General features: G+C 42.5%; 1 protein-coding gene across 1 annotated transcript in view; it reads left to right on the top strand.

Moving 5' to 3' along the window:
* RHOJ (ras homolog family member J) overlaps positions 1-19,507 on the top strand; it is a 108,288-nt gene that overhangs the window by 77,299 nt on the left and 11,482 nt on the right. The window contains exons 2-4 of the mRNA XM_055435839.2: positions 2,546-2,604; positions 16,482-16,646; positions 18,860-18,955. Coding sequence (XP_055291814.1) covers positions 2,546-2,604; positions 16,482-16,646; positions 18,860-18,955 — 320 coding nt within the window. The remainder of the gene's footprint in view (positions 1-2,545; positions 2,605-16,481; positions 16,647-18,859; positions 18,956-19,507) is intronic.

Genomic DNA, 19,507 nt, shown 5'->3' with positions numbered 1-19,507 from the left:
CCAGAAAACTTTCTTGAACCACACTTCAGCTGCGTGTGCGTGCGCATGTGGTAGCGCTTCTGCCTGCTTCCACACTCATCTTCACTGTCCCTGTAGAGTGTCCACCACACAGTCTTGTACCCTCCTCTCCATGTCTGTGACAGCAGGAGATGTATCTCCTGGGAGCATAAACACTGCCCACTCTTGAGCACAGTCCTGGAACCCAATAAACCCTAGAGGAAGGGAAAGAGAGAGGAAAGGAAAGACTGCGCTCAGACTCTCAGCCCAAAGGCTTCCTTCCCAGGCTGGCCCTCGCCTCAGGCCTGGTACAGTTCCCTGCCGTCAGAGCTGCCAAGGGAGAAGAGGGTGAGGTCTGAGGAAAAGCAGGCTGGAAGGAATGTTTGTTCCCTGAGAAAACTCAAGCATGATCTTCAGGGCTCCAGTGATGAAGGTCGGAGCCATAACTTTGGAACATCTGCAGTGCCCAGGGGGGCCAGGAGGATGAGGCAACTTCTAGGGCTCACTCCACAGATGGCCCTGGGTCTGTAGGTCGGGGGGCTCTCCCAGGGGGTCTCCGAGCAGCTGCCCTACCCTGTGTGTACTGGGCTCACTAGAGGCAGGAAATTCCATTGTTGTAATGGCTGGCTTTCTTCCTTTCATTCCTGATCCATGACTAGGTGGTGGATGGACCATTAAAGAAATCATTTAGGCAGATTTTAGGAACATCTGACTAGGCTCCAAGTCTGCAGGAAGAAGAAAATATAACAGGACAAAGAGCCGGGGGTTGCACCATCTCGCCTTCATTTCCATCGCAAGCCTGGCTTATGAAAGGAAAATGTTTAAACTCCTGTCTTCTGTGTTGTCACTAGCATTGGATGGAGCTGAGTTCACCACTTAAAAACACACATTTAAAAGCTCATCTAAGTGGCTGCCGCCATGTTATCAAGCTGAACACATGTTGATCTGAGAAGATTAGAAAAATTGTTCCTAGTGTCTGGGGAGGCAGTGCTTTTAAACAAGTGCTTTTCAAAGAATAAGCCATTAAGAAGCACTTTGCACACATGTAGCCCCTGAACCTGAAAACAAATAAAACTCAAATCAGTACCAAATCAGTAACTCTGAGCAGTAGACTAGAGAATCTGGCTGGCATATTTTAGAGATGCAGTTATAAAAGGTTGCTATTCCATTTATTTTTCATTTCCTGAACAGCTGACAGGAGGAATCAAAAATCATTTTTATGTTGGACCTGCACATTTTTTATTAAAATATAGTTGATTTACAGTATTATGTTAGTTTTAGGTGTACCACAGAGCAATTTATTCAATTTTTTTCTGATTATATTCCACTATAGATTATTACAGTATATTGAATATAAATCCCTGCATTTGTAGCATTTGTACATTCTTCTTAGTCAACTAGGAAAAAATCACATTCTCCTTCATATTTTACTTTCTTTTTCCAAAAAGGAATTAAATTTTTGTGGAAATTTAAATTTGCTCCTTCCATTTACCAAGAAAATGGTATTACTCTTGTTTTCAATCTGTTCTCAGTTTAGTTTCAAGGCGAGACTTTATTTCATTTCCAGCCATGTAAAGAGTGGCTGGTATTCCTCTATTACCTCTTACTTTTGGACATAATTGCTTGGTGAGGCAATAAGCCTACTGGGTAAATCAAACTCCCTACTTTTCACTCTATACATATGCTTCAGGTATGTCAGAAGAAACCCATATACAACACTCCCTTCTGCAACTAAGTTTAAAACTGTCATGAATCAGTTGAGCTAAAGCAGAGAGATATTGAATAAAAACACTTTTTGCAATAAATGTTAAGCCCTTCTCATTTCACTATTAGCTTTGGCTTCCTGCTGATCCTGCTGTGATTAGTCATGTCCGACTCTGCAATTCCCATGGATAGTAGCCCACCAGGCTCCTCTGTCCATGGAATTTTCCAGGCAAGAATACCGGAGTGGGTTGCCATTTCCTATTCCAGGGGCTCTTCCCAACCCCGGGGATAGAAACTGTGACTCTTATATCTCCTGCACTGGCAGGCGGATTCTTAACCACTGCGCCACCTGGGAAGCCCCAGCTTTGCTATAAATTATAAAATAGGCAGGTGGGTTAACAACCTTTGTTTTCAGGGCTTCTTAGCATTTTGACAACAAAAAAAAGCCGAGATTTCTGGTTATATGAGTCTATATCCTGAAAGGTGGCTCAAAGCAAATGAAAGAAGAAAATAACCTAAGTGAGAACAAGTCCAGCATCCTTTTCCTTCAGGAGCTCGATATTATAGGGCCTAATCAGGATTAATGAACAGCCTGCAGAGTGCCCTAGTGGCACCAACAGTATTTGCCTTGGTTGAGAAATCTGGACTTGACTCAGCCCATCTGCTCTCACTGCAGCCCAAGGTTGGCTTTCATTCGGCGATCATGCTGTCAACTCGGTTTAGAATATACATGGGTGAGGCATATGCTTGGCCATGCTGCCCAGGGAGATGCTGCCACAGAGAAATGTGAAGGATCCTGATTGAAATTCACATTTACAGACTCTTCTTTTCTCTTCTCCCCTAGTTACTGTGACAGTGGGAGGCAAGCAACACTTGCTCGGACTGTATGACACCGCAGGACAGGTACGTTTTTCTTATCTTGATTCATGAAGGGTTTGGGAGGGGGGAGAATGATCCATTTGACTAAGTTTATGGGGACTGATGGTATAGACGTTACCTCCTCTGATGACCTGGGGCAAACTTATCATATACCTAAATGGCAACCAAAATATTTTTAATATCTTAAAAACATCTGTAATAACAGAAAACTAAATCATTATGAGATTCAAGGTATTGATAAGCAAATAACCATTCATTTATTGATTGATGACTATCACGAACCAAAATCACATACTTGGTGAAGAGCTCCAGTTTCTTCTAACCCATGCCGATTCCAGATCCAGGGTTACTGAGTCAATTTCATAAATTTTAGTTTCATCCACTATCTTTTTTCCATGTTGTATTCTTTACCCACTCTTTATTTTAAAAGCTGAATGAGCTGTGGAAAGGTACAAAAAGAGATAGGGAATGGGGGTCAGGGAATAGAAAAAAGATGGATTTAGTATCAGAAGAAGAAAAACCCAGGATCCTGGATGGTTTCCCAAAGTGAGGGTCAACCCCTGAACAACTGGAGTTGAATCTAAATTCTCTATTCTTGAAATATGAGGCAGAGAAGATGATCACACCAACATTTATTAAGTGCTGCCTTTTAGGTAATAATAGTTATTATTGTGATAATAATAATAATAGCTAACATTTATTGGTCTCTTACTATATACTAGGCACTGTATGAAACATGTTATATATATTTAGTTAATAAAAAAAAAAGAAATATGCTCATTCTGTCAAAAATGTTTCTTCAAGTTAGAAATCTTGGCCAACCAATATGTAAAGCAATAGAACCCTCAATTCTTAAACCAGCTAACACATTCTCTGCTAGGGTGAAAATGTCAGCTTATCTTTTTTTCCCTTGTATCTCACATGTCATTACAAAAAGTTTCTAATTATAAGTTCATGGGCTAGAGGGGCAGTGGTTAAGTAACTGATGGCTATGACCCAACTTCTTTGACGAGCTTTTGTTACCATACATCCTGGGTCATTTATTTAAGTCAAAAACAGTGGGTTGTTCAGTCTGTCCAAATTCATACATCTTAAGTCCTTTGGAGTAAACATTTGACCCTGCTTATTCCCACTGTGAGTCTCCTGGTAATTATTATATGCAGTTATGCATTTGTCTAGATTTTTTTCACAATTATCTGGAGATACATCTTTTTGCTCAACTTGAAAAAAAAAAGCCATAATAAATAAAATTCTCCTTGGGATTTCTGTATGCATTGGCAAGAACCACTGTATAAATGTCTTGCTGTTGTTGTTCAGTCACTCAGTCATGTCTGACTCTGTGACCCCATGGACTGCAGCACACCAGGCCTCTCTGTCCCTCACCATCTCCCAAAGTTTGCCCAAGTCCATGTCCATTGCATCAGTGATGCCATCTAGCCATCTCATCCTCTGATGCCCTCTTCTCCTTCTGCCCTCAATCTTTCCCAGCATCAGGAACTTTTCCAATGAGTTGGCTGTTCACATCTGATGATGGTGGCTCAGACAATATAAATGTCTATGGAACATCAAAAGCAGGTGTTCCACAGACAGGCAGAACCAGGCAGTGGAAAACTTGAAAAATCTAGCAGCAGACTCAAGCTTCTAAAAGCATCTAGTTTCCCCTCACTGGCAGATGGGTGCTTTAGCCAGCTACCCTTAGGAGCCAGAAAGTGAAGGAGACCTCTCACATCAATACCAAGACACACAACTAGGAAAGGATGCCCACAGACACGCAGATTGGCAAAGTGAGTGGCTCCTCTGTGCTAAGGTACCACGCTTCAGTGCAGCTCCTGCTTGACTCTCCTCCACCAGAAAGCATTCCAGCAATGGAAGGAGGCTGCTCTTTAGGCTGGAGTTGTCTATTCTCATTCAATCACACAGTCATTGGGGTGTCCCCATTCATCAGGACTCACAGCCTGAAAAAGAAAGTGTACACCCTTCTCAGTTCAGTTCAGTTCAGTTCAGTCGCTCAGTCATGTCCAACTCTCCGCGACCCCATGAATCACAGCACGCCAGGCCTCCCTGTCCATCACCAACTCCCGGAGCTCACTCAAACCCATGTCCACAGAGTCGGTGATGCCATCCAGCCATCTCATTCTCGGTCGTCCCCTTCTCATACATTATCATATCTTATGAATATAATTCAGTTTGAAAAGTTCAACACAGCAAGGATTATTGCCTGACTCTGAAACCTGTTTCCCTTGCCTTCTAAAAAAGTTCCCTATGCCCCCTGCCCTGTGCCCAGCCAGTTCTCCCTAACTCTATAGCAATCCACTACAATTGTTAACTTCTGTGCATTAATTGTCCCCAGAACAGCTTCCCCCTGGCCTCTATTTAATTTTAAAACCAACAAAACTGCATAAAACCAGTTTAGTTATTCTTTCCCACTGCTCCATCTTTTTAGAAATTTTTAAAAATAATACTAGTATGGGAGTAGAGACTCTAAGGCAGTGGAAAAAACATGTTTAGACTCCAAATTGACCCAAAATTCTGACAGAGGAGAAAGTGATAACTGCTGATAGAATATAACAACAAATGGGTTACAGATAATATTTCAACTTAACTTTCACTTTAATGATTTCCATCAGCTACTTTGAAAGCCCAGAGGTAGACAAGGTTCAGAGGGGAACATAAAATGTGGGGAGAAATCAGAACATATCTTAAAGTCGGTTATAGAACTGAAATTCTAAGATTAGGACCTTTGAAAATGATTTAAATAGTGCCTTAAAGAACCGGAGTAATTAAGCAAAACAATTGGAGGCTAGACCTAAGGGAGACCTTTTAGCAGTAAAGGGCTATGAAGTGTTGGAATGCATTCCACTGAAGGATCCACGTAATTCATTACATGGAACAGTGGTTCTCCGACTTGAGCAGAGATGAGAATCACATGTAGGACTGGTTAAAACCCAGGCCCTGAGCCCCACCCTCAGAGCTGCTAACTCTATAGTTCCGGGATGGTACCCACACACTTAAATTTCTGAAAGGTAACTTTGAGAACCACTGTTCTAGAACCTTGGGACTCAAGAGTCTGGACAACAAACCAGCAGCATCACCAGGGACCTTACTAGAAAGGCAGAATCTCAGGCCCCATCCCCCACCTACTGAATCTGAAAATACATTTTAAGATCTCCTGGTGATTCATAGGCACATTAAAACTGGAGTCTTTGTTGGTTGAAACATTGTTCCAAATGTTAGGAGGATGAAGTGGAAAATAACCATTACCCAAGTTGATTCCCATGGCTCCACAACTCTGCCAGTAAGGCTTTGTGACAAATTTAATTTAGAAGCATTGTCCCAAAATTTCCATTCCCAGCTTCAGGGAAGATAACCTCCTCAGTTATAGTCTCACAAATGTTGCTGAGGTCACATGACTAAGGAAGATCTAGAACTAATTCAAAATCACTCATTTGATCAGAGTTACTAACAAGAAAGAGAGGTAATCTCAGAACCCATTGATTGATCCCTGAGCCGCACAAAAAGAAACAAGCCTCTGAACCTGGCTATAGGGTTCCATCTGGCTGTGAATAATTAGATTTTCGTACAGGAACAAACTTAGGAACAGTGCCCCATCATCTTTGTCTTGAGTTAAGGGCTCAGGGTTAAAAACAACCTCAAGAAGCACACGTGTTCAGAAAGATAAAGTGGCAAGAAAATATTACCTCTGCCCTCAAAGTCAGCCCTGGAGAAAATCATCTGACCTGGTTCCCTCCACTTTGCCACACCTTGTCACCTCGGGCGCCACCGCAGTCCCACTAGACTTGCCTGAGACACCTTCCGGCAGCCCAGCATCCGCTCAAGACAGTTTGTAATGAAGTCACGGGCATACACTGCCAGCATGAGGCAGCTGCTAGCAAACATTAGCTGTCTCCCCAAACTCCTGAAACAAACGGATACTTGGGCTGTGAGTAGAGCTCTTTGAAGACAAAGAGTCTTCAGAACTCCGGTTCATCTGTTCGACAGAATTCCAAACATTCAGTTAGGCAGTGAAGTGAGGGGCTTTTTCACAGGGTCACTCTGCATGTTATGCCCCAGCTCACACCAGGGAGGTGATAAGGCCCAGATCTGTAAGCCGAATCTATTTAGGTCCTGCCTACCCAGCCTGCACGACACATGCCCCAGTAGCATGTGGCTGAGAGGCTTTCTGAGAGGGATTTCTAGAACCCAGGTCTTTGGCTTGACTCCAGAGTCTGGAGCTGACTTTTTCACAACATGCTTACAGGCCAATTTTAAAGCATGTTCATGAGAGACTTGGGTTTCCTCAGTGGCTCAGCAGTAAAGAATCCACCTGCAATGCAGGAGATGTGGGTTCGATCCCTGGATCAGGGAGATCCCCTGGAGAAGGGAATGGCAACCCTCTCCAGTGTTCTTGCTTGGGAAATTCCATGGATGGAGGAGCCTGGCAGGCTACAGTCCAGAGGGTCGCAAAAAAGTCCAACATGACTTGGTAACTAAACAACCGCAGACAGACTAGGGGAGAGCAGGAAGCAGAGGGGGTGCTGCTGCAAGCCTGGACATTTGCTGGCTGAGAAATGCCAAAATGGGAAAGGGGTCTCTCCCAGGTCACGGCCCAGAACCAGGCAACTCCCACCTGGCCCCCTAGAGTGGGACCAGTCCCGGTACTAAGACACCTCACCTCTTCCTCTCGCGGGCCCTGGCCTGCAGGAGCAACGTGAGTAACACTCTGCTGCAACTGCAGCCTCTCAGGGCAAACTCCAGGACAGAGGTATCTCAAAGACAGCATTTGCAAAAGTGGCAGTTAGCTGTGCTGCAGGGAGAAATGAGACTCTCCTGGTGTCGGGAGCCTGGCTTCTCAGCAGGATAAACCCCTGAGTTCTCGGCACATGAGTACCACTGGATTAGGGCTGTCTGCTTATGGGCAAGTACAGAATGGTGTCTGTCACGGAGAAACCACAGCAGCTCAGCTGTCCCCATTGACCGTGAGTGTATGAGAGCAGGAAAGCCATCAGTCATACCGCTCACTCAGAGCAGCGCACCACACATCTTCAATGCCCTAAATCCTGAAACCCTTCTCCTCCCCTCTCCCTGAAACCCCACACCCCCCACACCTCCACGGGGGCTGGAAAGAGAGACACAAACAACCAGGTAGGGAGGCAAATACGTCAGGGCTTCATTAACAGCGGCAACCCAGGGCCCACTTGTAAGAACAGGAGCCTTCCTGTTTCTTATCAGCTGACCCAAGGGCCCTCTGGAGCTCAGAATCCAACATTAACAGGGGGTGAGGAAGTTGACCCATGTGACAAGTTATTACTTAAGAATAATCTCAGGACACAATCATACTTTTCTTCTCATGAAAAATGGAGCTGTAGGGAGGATGAACTCTCAACTACTAAAGAACCTGCTATGTTCAAGACACAGGTCTGTGGTCTACAAACACTAACACATTTTATTCTCAGAGCAACCCTCTGAGGCCAATACTATTATCAACCTATTTTACAGATAAGAAAACTGAGGCAGAGAGAACTTATTCAAGGTCCCACAGTAGCCACAGGCAGGGCTGGAATTTGACCCCTGTGAACAGGTCTGTCTAACCCACGTTCTTAAACACTAAACTGCACTCCTGCCCTCTATGTGCTGCCCACATTTTCCAAACCAAGCCTGACCGATCCAAGTGTGCTTATGGAAGAATATAAGAGTGAGACCATGCTGAAAATCTGGGGTAAATATCATTAAACCAAGAGGACTTGGAAGCAAATTTCTATTTCCAATGTGATGTGGGTATGGGGGTGAGGAGGGGTGAAGGGACTGTTCAGTGCAACTCTCCTCTCCTCCCGACTCAAAGTGTGGTCCCAGGACCAGCACCACCTGGAAACCCACTAGAAATGCAACTTTTCAGACTTCATCCCAGACCTGCTGCTGAATAAGAATCTGCATCCTGACAAGATCCCCAGGTAATTTAAACACGCGTAAAGTCTGAGGAGAGCTGGCCTAATGGTTTAACTTACTCACCATCTGTGCCATCACGGTGTGGATATTCCAGGCATATTTCAAACACAAGTGTTTAGCCCTTCTGAGGCTGAGGCTGTCCCTGAGCTTTTCTTGTTTAATAATCACCCATAGTTACCCCCAGAACACGAGATTTGCCTTCAAACCAAACACTCTCCTGCCCTCAGAATGAAGTTGGTTGAAAAGCGCTCAAAAGCGCTCAAAAATGCAGTACTTGGATGCAATCTTAAAAACGACAGAATGATTTCTGTTCGTTTCCAAGGCAAACCATTCAATATTACAGTAATCCAGGCCTATGTCCCAGTCAGTAACGCTGAAGAAGCCGAAGTTGAACGGTTCTATGAAGACCTACAAAGCCTTTTAGACCTAACACCAAAAAAAGATGTCCTTTTCATTATAGGGGACTGGAATGCAAAAATAGGAAGTCAAGAAACACCTGGAGTAACAGGCAAATTTGGCCTTGGAGCACGGAATGAAGCAGGGCAAAGGCTAATAGAGTTTTGTCAAGAGAACGCACTGGTCATAGCAAACAGCATCTTCCAACAACATAAGAGAAGACTCTACACATTGACATCACCAGATGGTCAACACCGAAATCAGATTGATTATATTCTTTGCAGCCAAAGATGGAGAAGCTGTATACAGTTAGCAAAAATAAGACCAGGAGCTGACTGTGGCTCAGATCATGAACTCCTTATTGCCAAATTCAGACTTAAATTGAAGAAAGTAGGGAAAACCACTAGACCATTCAGATATGACCTAAATCAAATCCCTTATGATTATACAGGGGAAGTGAGAAATAGATTTAACAGACTAGATCTGATAGAGTGCCTGATGAACTCTGGACGGAGGTTCGTTACATTGTACAGGAGACAGGGACCAAGACCATCCCCATGGAAAAGAAATGCAAAAAAGCAAAATGGCTGCCTGAGGAGGCCTTACAAATAGCTGTGAAAAGAAGAGAAATGAAAAGCAAAGGAGAAAAGGAAAGATATAAGCATCTGAATGCAGAGTTCCAAAGAATAGCAAGGAGAGATAAGAAAGCCTTCCTCAGTGATCAATGCAAAAAATAGAGGAAAACAACAGAATAGGAAAAACAAGAGATCTCTTCAAGAAAATTAGAGATTCCAAGGGAACATTTCATGCAAAGATGGGCTCAATAAAGGACAGAAATGGTATGGACCTAACAGAAGCAGAAGATATTAAGAAGAGGTGGCAAGAATACACAGAAGAACTGTACAAAAAAGATCTTCACGACCAAGATAATCATGATAACGTGATCACTGACCTAGAGCCAGACATCTTGGAATATGAAGTCAAGTGGGCCTTAGAAAGCATCACTACGAACAAAGCTAGTGGAGGTGATGGAATTCCAGTTGAGCTATTTCAAATCTTGAACGATGATGCTGTGAAAGTGCTGCACTCAATATGCCAGCAAATTTGGAAAACTGAGCAGTGGCCACAGGACTAGGAAAAGGTCAGTCTTCATTCCAATCCCAAAGAAAGGCAATGCCAAAGAATGCTCAAACTACCACACAACTGCACTCATCTCACACGCTAGTAAAGTCATGCTCAAAATTCTCCAAGCCAGGCTTCAGCAATATGTGAACCATGAACTCCCAGATGTTCAAGCAGGTTTTAGAAAAGGCAGAGGCACCAGAGATCAAATTGCCAACATCCGCTGGATCATGGAGAAAGCAAGAGAGTTCCAGAAAACCATCTATTTCTGCCTCATTGACTATGCCAAAGCCTCTGACTGTGTGGATCACAATAAACCGTGGAAAATTCTGAAAGAGAAGGGAATACCAGACCATCTGACTTGCCTCTTGAGAAACCTGTATGCAGGTCAGGAAGCAACAGTCAGAACTGTACATGGAACAATAGACTGGTTCCAAATAGGAAAAGGAGTACGTCAAGGTTGTATATTGTCACCCTGCTTATTTAACTTATATGTAGAGTACATTATGAGGAACGCTGGGCTGGAAGAAGCACAAGCTGGAATCAAGATTGCTGGGAGAAATATCAATAATCTCAGATATGCAGATGACACCACCCTTATGGCAGAAAGTGAAGAGGAACTCAAAAGCCTCTTGATGAAAGTGAAAAAGGAGAGTGAAAAGGTTGGCTTGAAGCTCAACATTCAGAAAACAAAGATCATGGCATCTGGTCCCATCACTTCATGGGAAATAGATGGGAAAACGGTGGAAACAGTGTCAGACTTTATTTTTGGGGGCTCCAAAATCACTGCAGATGCTGATTGCAGCCATGAAATTAAAAGACGCTTGCTCCTTGGAAGGAAAGTTATGACCAACCTTGATAGTATATTAAAAAGCAGAGACATTACTTTGCCAACCAAGGTCTGTCTAGTCAAGGCTATGGTTTTTCCTGTGGTCATGTATGGATGTGAGAGCTGGACTGTGAAGAAAGCTGATTGCCAAAGAATTGATGTTTTTGAACTGTGGTGCTGGAGAAGACTCTTGAGAGTCCCTTAGACTGCAAGGAGATCCAACCAGTCCATTCTAAAGGAGATCAGTTCTGGGTGTTCATTGGAAGGACTGATGCTAAAGCTGAAACTCCAATACTTTGGCCACCTCATGTGAAGAGTTGACTCACTGGAAAGACTCTGATTTTGGGAAGGATTGGGGGCGGGAGGAGACGGGGACGACAGAGAATGAGATGGCTGGATGGCATCACTGACTCGATGGACATGAGTTTGAATGAACTCCGGGAGTTGGTGATGGACAGGGAGGCCTGGCGTGCTGTGATTCATGGGGTCCCAAAGAGTCAGACACGACTGAGCGACTGAACTGAACTGAACAACATCCCACCCTTCTCTCCACCCCCACCCCAGCCTCTTTGTCTACTTAGCCCTTGAAGGCCCATTCAAGTCACTGTTGCAGTCTTCCATTCTCAGTTTCAACTTTGGAAGGGGACTCAAATACCAGATAGAACACTGACCCTTTACATCATCTCAACATGTGTGCCTCCAACCAAGACTCAAAACGTGGTCTTGGTGGTTTGGTCGCTCAATCATGCCTAACACTGTGACCCCACGGACTATAGCCCACCAGGTTCCTATGTCCATGGGATTCTCCAGGCAATAATATTGGAGTGGGCTGCTATTCTCTTCTGCAGGGAATCTTCCCAACTCAGAGATCAAACCAGCATCTCCTGCACCAGTAGGCTGATTCTTCACCACTGAGCCACCAAGGATTCCCACTCAAATCGTGCTCCATTGCAAAAAAAAAAAAAAAGAATCAAATTATCAGCTGGTACAAATTCAAGTCCCCCAACCTCCCAGTCCCCAGCCCTCAGTCTGGTGAACATTTACTTGTATTAAGCCTGAATCCCCAGCCGTGCTTCATAGTTACAGTCCGTGGGGATGAGGAGCTGAAATAAGTCAGGCTAGCCCAGGTGTGAGCCTTCTTTAATGATACACTTGCTCTGTGGCCCCGATTCAATCATTCAGTATCTACAATGGAGTCACCTGGAGGACCAGTTAAGTCACAGAGCGGACAGCCCTGCTCCCAGAACCTCAGCTTCAGAAGGCTGGCCAGCACCTGGAAATGTGCATCCCTCACCAGCTCCTAGGTGATATCTGCATCCCTCACAAGCTCCCAGGTGATGCCCAGGCTCCTTTGGGAGCCACTGCACTAATGATCTCTAAGACCTCTTCCAGCCTTGGAATTGTATTTTCCCAATTCAGTCAAAAACGATTCTATAGTATTCTATTATCAGAGAGTTAACTAAAAGCAAGGCTTCCCTGGTGGCTCAGTGGTAAAGATTCTGCCTGCAATGCAGGATACCTGGGTTCGATCCCTGGGTTGGGAAGACCCCCTGGAGAAGGGAATAGCTGCATTCTTGCCTGGAGGATCCCATGGACAGAGGAGCCTGGTGGGCTACAGTCCATGGGGTCACAAGTGTTGGACACAACTGAGAAACTAACACAAGAGAAATTTCACCTCTCACTTTCACATAAATAGAATTGTTTCCATGTTTTCATGTTTTTCCCCACCAGATTTCCAATTCTTATTTACCTTATATAGTTCTTATAGCATCCTTAATGCTATATGCTAGGCATTCCGTAGGAAATTAATATTTTTAATTGGAATCATACAGCAGGACTGAGCTTCACTGGTGGCTCAGGTGGTAAAGAGTTCGCCTGCAATGCGGGACACCTGGGTTCACTGCCTGGGTGGGGAAGATCCCCTGGAGGAGGACATGGCAACGCACGCCAGTATTCTTGCCTGGAGAATCCCCATGGACGGAGGAGCCTGGTGGGCTATAGGACATGGGGTCGCAAAGAGTCGGGCTTCACCAAGCAACTAAGCACAGCGCAGTACCTGCAGCAGCACTAAAATTTCCACAGAAGAGAGATTCAGAATACAGATCAGGATAAGCCCAGTGAAGGACACAGTCAGAAGTCACCCCGCTGGACCTACTGGGAGAGAAAATTATCAAAAACCAAACAGTTAATCCAGCAACCCAGGGTCTTCCTACCTTTCCCATAAGGCAAATAAAATTCCTTTGAGAGTTTCTGGGTAAATAATCAAGTAAACATGATCCTTTCAGACTACCAGTTATTTGCTTATCTAGTTGTGACCCGATTTGTCTAGTTGTGACATTTCTCCCAATTGTGTTCTTTTTTTAGGCTTTGAGGTTTTAAATATACAGTGTCTGCTGCCATCTGGTGGTACTTTCTGGTAGATACAGACCTAGAGATAGGCCTTTCTTTAGATCTATAGAAATAGGTAACTACACCCACCCCATGGTCTGACATTTCTTTTCCTAGATCCTTGGGTAAAGCATCAATCCATATTAAAATTCCTAGAGAACTGAATTTTCAAGAAAATGTTTAATCTGTCACTTAAAATTCTGGGCTGAAACAAATTACATGTTCAGAATTAAGAGCTAGAACTGGATTCAGTCCAAATACACTATCCTGGTGTTTAAGCTCTGTAATTTTGGTCCAGTGCTGAATTTCTCTAACCCTTAATTTCCTCTTCTATGAAATTCGGATGTTGATGTACCATCTTTTCAGGGCTAGTGAGAGGATTCAACTAGATCATGCATGAAAGCTTGAAACAGCGCCTGGCTCTTAGTAATAAGCCCTTGATATGTCTTCAGTTGGTAGTCAAGGTGATATAACTCCATGCCAACCTCAGGCCAGTAAAATCAGAATACCCAGATACCCAAACCCACTCTCAAGAGATTCTGATTTCACTGATCCCAGAGGAGGGAAGGAAGAGGCAGGTAGTTGGCTAGCAGGGCATCGGGAGGTTTTTAAATCTCCCCAGGTGATTCTTATGAAAACTACAATAAATGATCCATAGAAAAGCCACGTATTCATTTTCAGGTCACAGCAGACCCCGTGTCATCCAGTCAGTCAGTAGCACTTACGGAATATTTGCTATGGACGGAGTGTAAGTGCGGCACGAGAAAAAAACAACACAGCCCCTACTTCATTTATGGCAATGCAGATGAGAGGATGAAGTGACAGGGAGCAGGTGGTGTCATGAACAGCTATAGATTACGGGCTGGGAAGGAGAGTTCTTAGCTTGTGGACTTCACAGCTACTGTGAGAGAGAAGAGAGACCCTGGGAGAGGTTTGGCTTTAGGGCTAGTTGTGTACAGAGGACTGATAAAAGACGTTGTCCGCTCCCACCACGACCACCCTCAACATGCCGACGCACACACACAGACATGGGTACCACTTGACTGAGATGCAGTCGGCGGCCTGGCCCAGTCAGTTTTTAAGCAGCATATTCAACTCACAATTAATTGCTTTAATAGAAATGTGGTAAGTGAGCCACAATCACTGACTTTTTGTGTTTCTAGTTCACTTTTTTAGGATTTTAGGATTATTCAGCATCCTTGCCAGCCTGCACTGCATTTCACTTAGGCTGTAATAGAATCAGAAGCAGTAATCGTGTACTGAGCCCCTGTGTGCTGGGCACTAAATGACAGATAAATGTGTGCTGACTAACCAGAGATCCAGGCACGTGTGTACATAGCCATGTGCACCCCCTTTTAAGAAAGATGCTATTAGAGTCAGTAGAAAGATAACGAGGTCGATATTTTTAAATATCCATACATACTAAGTTTAAAATAGCAAGTATCAGGACTTCCCTGGCAATCCAGTGGTTAAGAATCTATCAGAGGGATGGGATGGGGAGGGAGCTGGGAGGGGGGTTCAAGATGGGGAACACATGTACACCCGGGGCAGATTCATGTCAATGTATGGCAAAACCAATACAATAATGTAAAGTAATTAGCCTCCAATTAAAATTAAAAAAAAAAAAAAAGAATCTATCCTGCAAAGCAGGAGATGTAGGTTCAATCCCTGGTCAGGGAACTAAGATCCCACATGCTGTGGAGCAAGTAACTGGGCCACAACTAGAGAGTCCACACACTGCAATGAAAGATTTCACATGATGCAATAAAGATGCATGCCTCCCTAAGACCTGATACAGCCAAATAAATAATTTTTTTAAAAAAAAGCAAGAATCATACAATTTAAGCTATAAAATCAATTAATTTTCAAATAAACATGTATATGTTATATATGTAAATAAATGTTAAAAGTTTGGAAGGATACTGTTACATAATGGCTCCATCTGGGAAAAGAGGACAAACTATTAGAGATAAAGCGCTGGATAAAAACAAACTTTTACTTCTAATTCTATGTCCTTACATAATGTTTGAATATTTACAATGAGCATATATGTTTTATAATTTTTTTAATGTTAGAAAGAGTGGTAAGGACAGACCCTAATAAATGAATTGATATACTGTCCATTTCTATGTACATATGTGTAAGTGTGAACATACAGATTTGGTTTCACCTATGTACATATAATGTGTGCTTGTATGTAGTATGTATATGTATATGAAGTATACTGTAGTGTGTATGAACATTTGTGTCATATTGTGGTATGTGAGAACATGTATTATTAATCTGTGTATATCGTATATACAAATAAAATATACACACACACATAAAGTTACTGTGCACTTGTTACCAAATTCTATGAAAATAGATAAAACCTAATAAAATAGCATATTTTACCTTGGAACCTCCTAAAATATTTTACATACAATAAAAGGTACTTGCTGACTTTTCCCAAACTTGAGATGATCCAACGTTTTTCTCTGTCTCTATCATCCTCCACTAAAATAGCATGTACATAAACATCTTATGCAACCACAAGCTCTTCAACCAAAGCATATTCTGGTCTGAAAAGTCTTAGGGAAAAATCATTAATCTGGTGTCTTATTTATTAGGTCACAATGTGGCTTTTAGGTAGATTTAGAAACAAATCCCAAATTCTTAGCTCTAACCCCTCACACTATATATTTCTTCAAATATTGTGGTGTATGCTTTGGCAACAACTCATTGCTTTGCATTTTAGTTAGCTTATTCTAAATTGAATTTCAATGCAATTTTTTTAAAATTCCATAAGGAGAGAATTTCTGTGCCTTGGCCAATGGCCTACTAATTTAAATCCATATTCAATACAACACAATTCCCATAGACACAAGAATCGCAATAATTCTTCTTGAGTTATAGACATTAAAAGGATGAACTTTATAGTAGGTAAATTATCCCACTAAAGCTATTTTAAAATGTTTTTAAGGGTTTTGTTTTGTTTTGTTTTTAGTTCATCTTAAAAGAGGGCAATTCATAATTGCTCTGTACACAACAAAGTGTTTTCCTGGCCAATGTCTCCTTTACTTCTGTTAATACAGGGAACCACCAGATTCCGGGGTCGGGGAAGGAATAGCGTCAGAGGGCGCTGCGGTGGAACCTAAAGACTGCGTCACTCCTGGAACCACACAGGCCACACCTCACCCTGTTGCATCAATACAAACACACAGACTCTTTGCTCTTCCCACAGGAGGATTACAACCAGCTGAGGCCGCTCTCCTACCCCAACACTGATGTGTTTTTGATCTGCTTCTCTGTCGTAAACCCTGCCTCTTATCACAACGTCCAGGAGGAGTGGGTCCCGGAGCTGAAGGACTGCATGCCTCACGTGCCTTACGTCCTCATAGGGACCCAGGTTAGAAGACGGCGTGGCCGGGTAGGGTGGCAGTGGAGGGTTTACCAAAATGGAAAGACCCTGTAGGCATCCCCTGAACATCCTATTCTACCAAACACTGTTGAATAGAGGGTCTCAGGTACAACAGTCCGATGAACAGCCTTTATGATGAACCACGTGGTTATTTAGCCCACCGTTGAAAAGACGATAGACCTATTGCAGATGTAACAGGAAGTTTCCATGGGGCCTTGAAAAATTCTTCTCTCCACTTTTTGTCTTTAAAAAACAGTCATTTTTTAAACAGACACCCTTCTCCAGTTCTGAGTCAGAGGAATGAGCTGTAGATGTCAATTACACTTATTACCTAATTTTTTTAATATCAAAAATCCATGATTGTTTGAAAGTCACAAAATAGGTGTGAATGTCAAAATGACCGCAGCAATCAGAATAGGCTCATTATGACAGAAGCTCCTCAATAACAGTCCTTGAAAAGGAAGACAGAAAGTCACTGTTCCCTATTCCCTTGAAAGCTCCCAGTCTTTCAGATCTTAGAAATGATATTAAAACAGATATCTATCAGACAAAGCTGCAATTGTAAAAGACTTTAAAGTGTTTTGAAAGCTAATAAATTTCCATAGTTTGAATTTCCAACAGCAAGCCAGTTCCCAAACACATTAGAGATTGTTCTAGCTTTTTAAAGTTTTAAATAGAACATAGTTCTTTGCTATGTTAAAATCCAAATTACTATCCCAAAGACATAGAAATGTAATGATACTGAAGAGCTTTATCGTTGTCTGTTTCATATGCAGCTGTTCTCTATTTCTCATTTTACATTCTGCTTGACCAAGAGAAATTTTCAAGTGAGTAAAAGAAAGGAAAATATTTCCAAGAGAATATGTGGACAGAGGACTGACAGATCCATAAATACAATGAACACTTCTGCTCTGAAAGATAATTGTTTGTTTAAATAAAATCTTTTGCCTTAACTCTAGATGATAATGTTTGACGATTTGGTAAGAAAATATATCATGGGGCATGCCAACATCTTTGTATGATCCAAATCCTTTTTATAACTGGTGGGCACTAAGTTAAAAAATTAAGGCAAAAAAATAAAACCCACCCACAAAGTAGTAAAGCTGAGAAATGGGCTTCCCAAGGGGACCCTAATGTCATTTTTTCTTTAAAACACAAGCTTTGATGTGCCCGTATTGACACACATGCATGTATGCATGGGTTCACACACACAGTGAGATTAAAGCAACTTAAATATTTAAATTTTCAACCCTCATCCACACATGAACGCTATTTTTGAGGTAGTTCTATGTTTGAAAAGATTAATGTTTATTCCTTGAGCAAACCCCTTGGAAATTCCTCTTTAGAACTTGCCTTCAGAGCCTACAGCACATTCTTTAGAATATCCTCACAAGTGACACATCTTCATCCCTTTGAGTATGAAGATTCGGTTTGGAAAAGTCTATGTATATAATATACATATAATCAGAGCAAGGAAATAAACTATCAGAGAATTGGTAATATAACTAGAGATCAAATGAGGCGTCACTGCAAAGTAATAAGACTGATTATTTTGTATATCCTATAAGTTGGGTCTAGAAATAAACAGGAAATTTCAAAAGCATTTGAAACAGCTGCAGAATCATTTGAATAAGTCCTCAGCTCCCAGGGTAATAGTGAAAGTTCCCTGATAGCTCAGTTGGTAAAGAATCCTCCTGCAGTGCAGGAGACCCTGGTTCGATTCCTGGGTCGGGAAGATCCCCTGGAGAAGGGATAGGCTACCCACTCCAGTATTCTTGGGTTTCCCTTGTGGCTCAGCTGGTAAAGAATCCGCCTGCAGTGTGGGAGACCTGGGTTCCATCTCTGGGTTGGGAAGATCCACTGGAGAAGGAAAGGCTACCCACTCCAGTATTCTGGCATAGAGAATTCCATGGACTGATAGTCCATGGGGTCACATAGAGTTGGACAGGACTGAACAACTTTCACTTTCCCAGGATAATAGTTTTGAAGGCAAGACTATAAGGAAAGCCTGGGGTATACATATACAAAGAATTCACTTTAACTTCTAGACATAATATGGCCATGTGTATGTGCTTCCTTAATGAAAATTCAGCAATTTCATGGGTGTCAAGTGGGAAAATATCTCTATTATATCACAGTTTGAAGTATCTGGTAAGGCCTGAAAAAATGAATAAATGTATCACATGTGTGTTTTTTGCCAGATTGATCTCCGAGATGACCCCAAAACTTTGGCCCGTTTGCTGTATATGAAGGAGAAACCTCTCACTTACGAGCATGGTGTGAAGCTTGCAAAAGCGGTACCAATTTTGAATTTCATTTTTAATGGTTTCTGAGAGACGAGTTTGCCGTATGCTTTAGAATGGAAGAACTACATAGGCTTTTGCTTTAAAATGCAATGTGTTCAAAATCATCTCTCTGCTTTATACACTTCCCTCTGTTCAAGTCAGGCTAGAAGGGACCATTTGGTTAGCATTCTTGTCAGCCAGCACTGTCTGGTTTTCATTAAGAAAGAAACTTGATGAATTTAAACAGCTGAAGCACTTATTTGATTTAGCAACCTCTAGAATATCCATTTGCCATATTGAGTATGAATAAAGGGAGTCATTAGATAGATATTTGTAAATCTCACTGCTTATTATCCATGTAACTCATTTAAATGACTCCAAAAAAGGCATTTGTGATTTTCCTGAGAGAAACTTAGATTTGCATCTGACAGGGTTATATTTGTTTAGTCTTTCTCACCCTATAATGAGTAGCCACTTAGAGGAGCTGGGTTATGTCACCAACAGCATCTTAAAAGAGTAAGATGGACCAAAAGGTAACTAGCCAAAGAATCCAAGGGGCTATTC

This window comes from Moschus berezovskii, chromosome 9 (genome assembly GCF_049115385.1).
Source record: "Moschus berezovskii isolate FMDL1 chromosome 9, NW_MosBer_1.0, whole genome shotgun sequence".
Taxonomy (NCBI): Eukaryota; Metazoa; Chordata; class Mammalia; order Artiodactyla; family Moschidae; genus Moschus; species Moschus berezovskii.
This window is presented reverse-complemented; position numbering and strand designations above follow the sequence as displayed.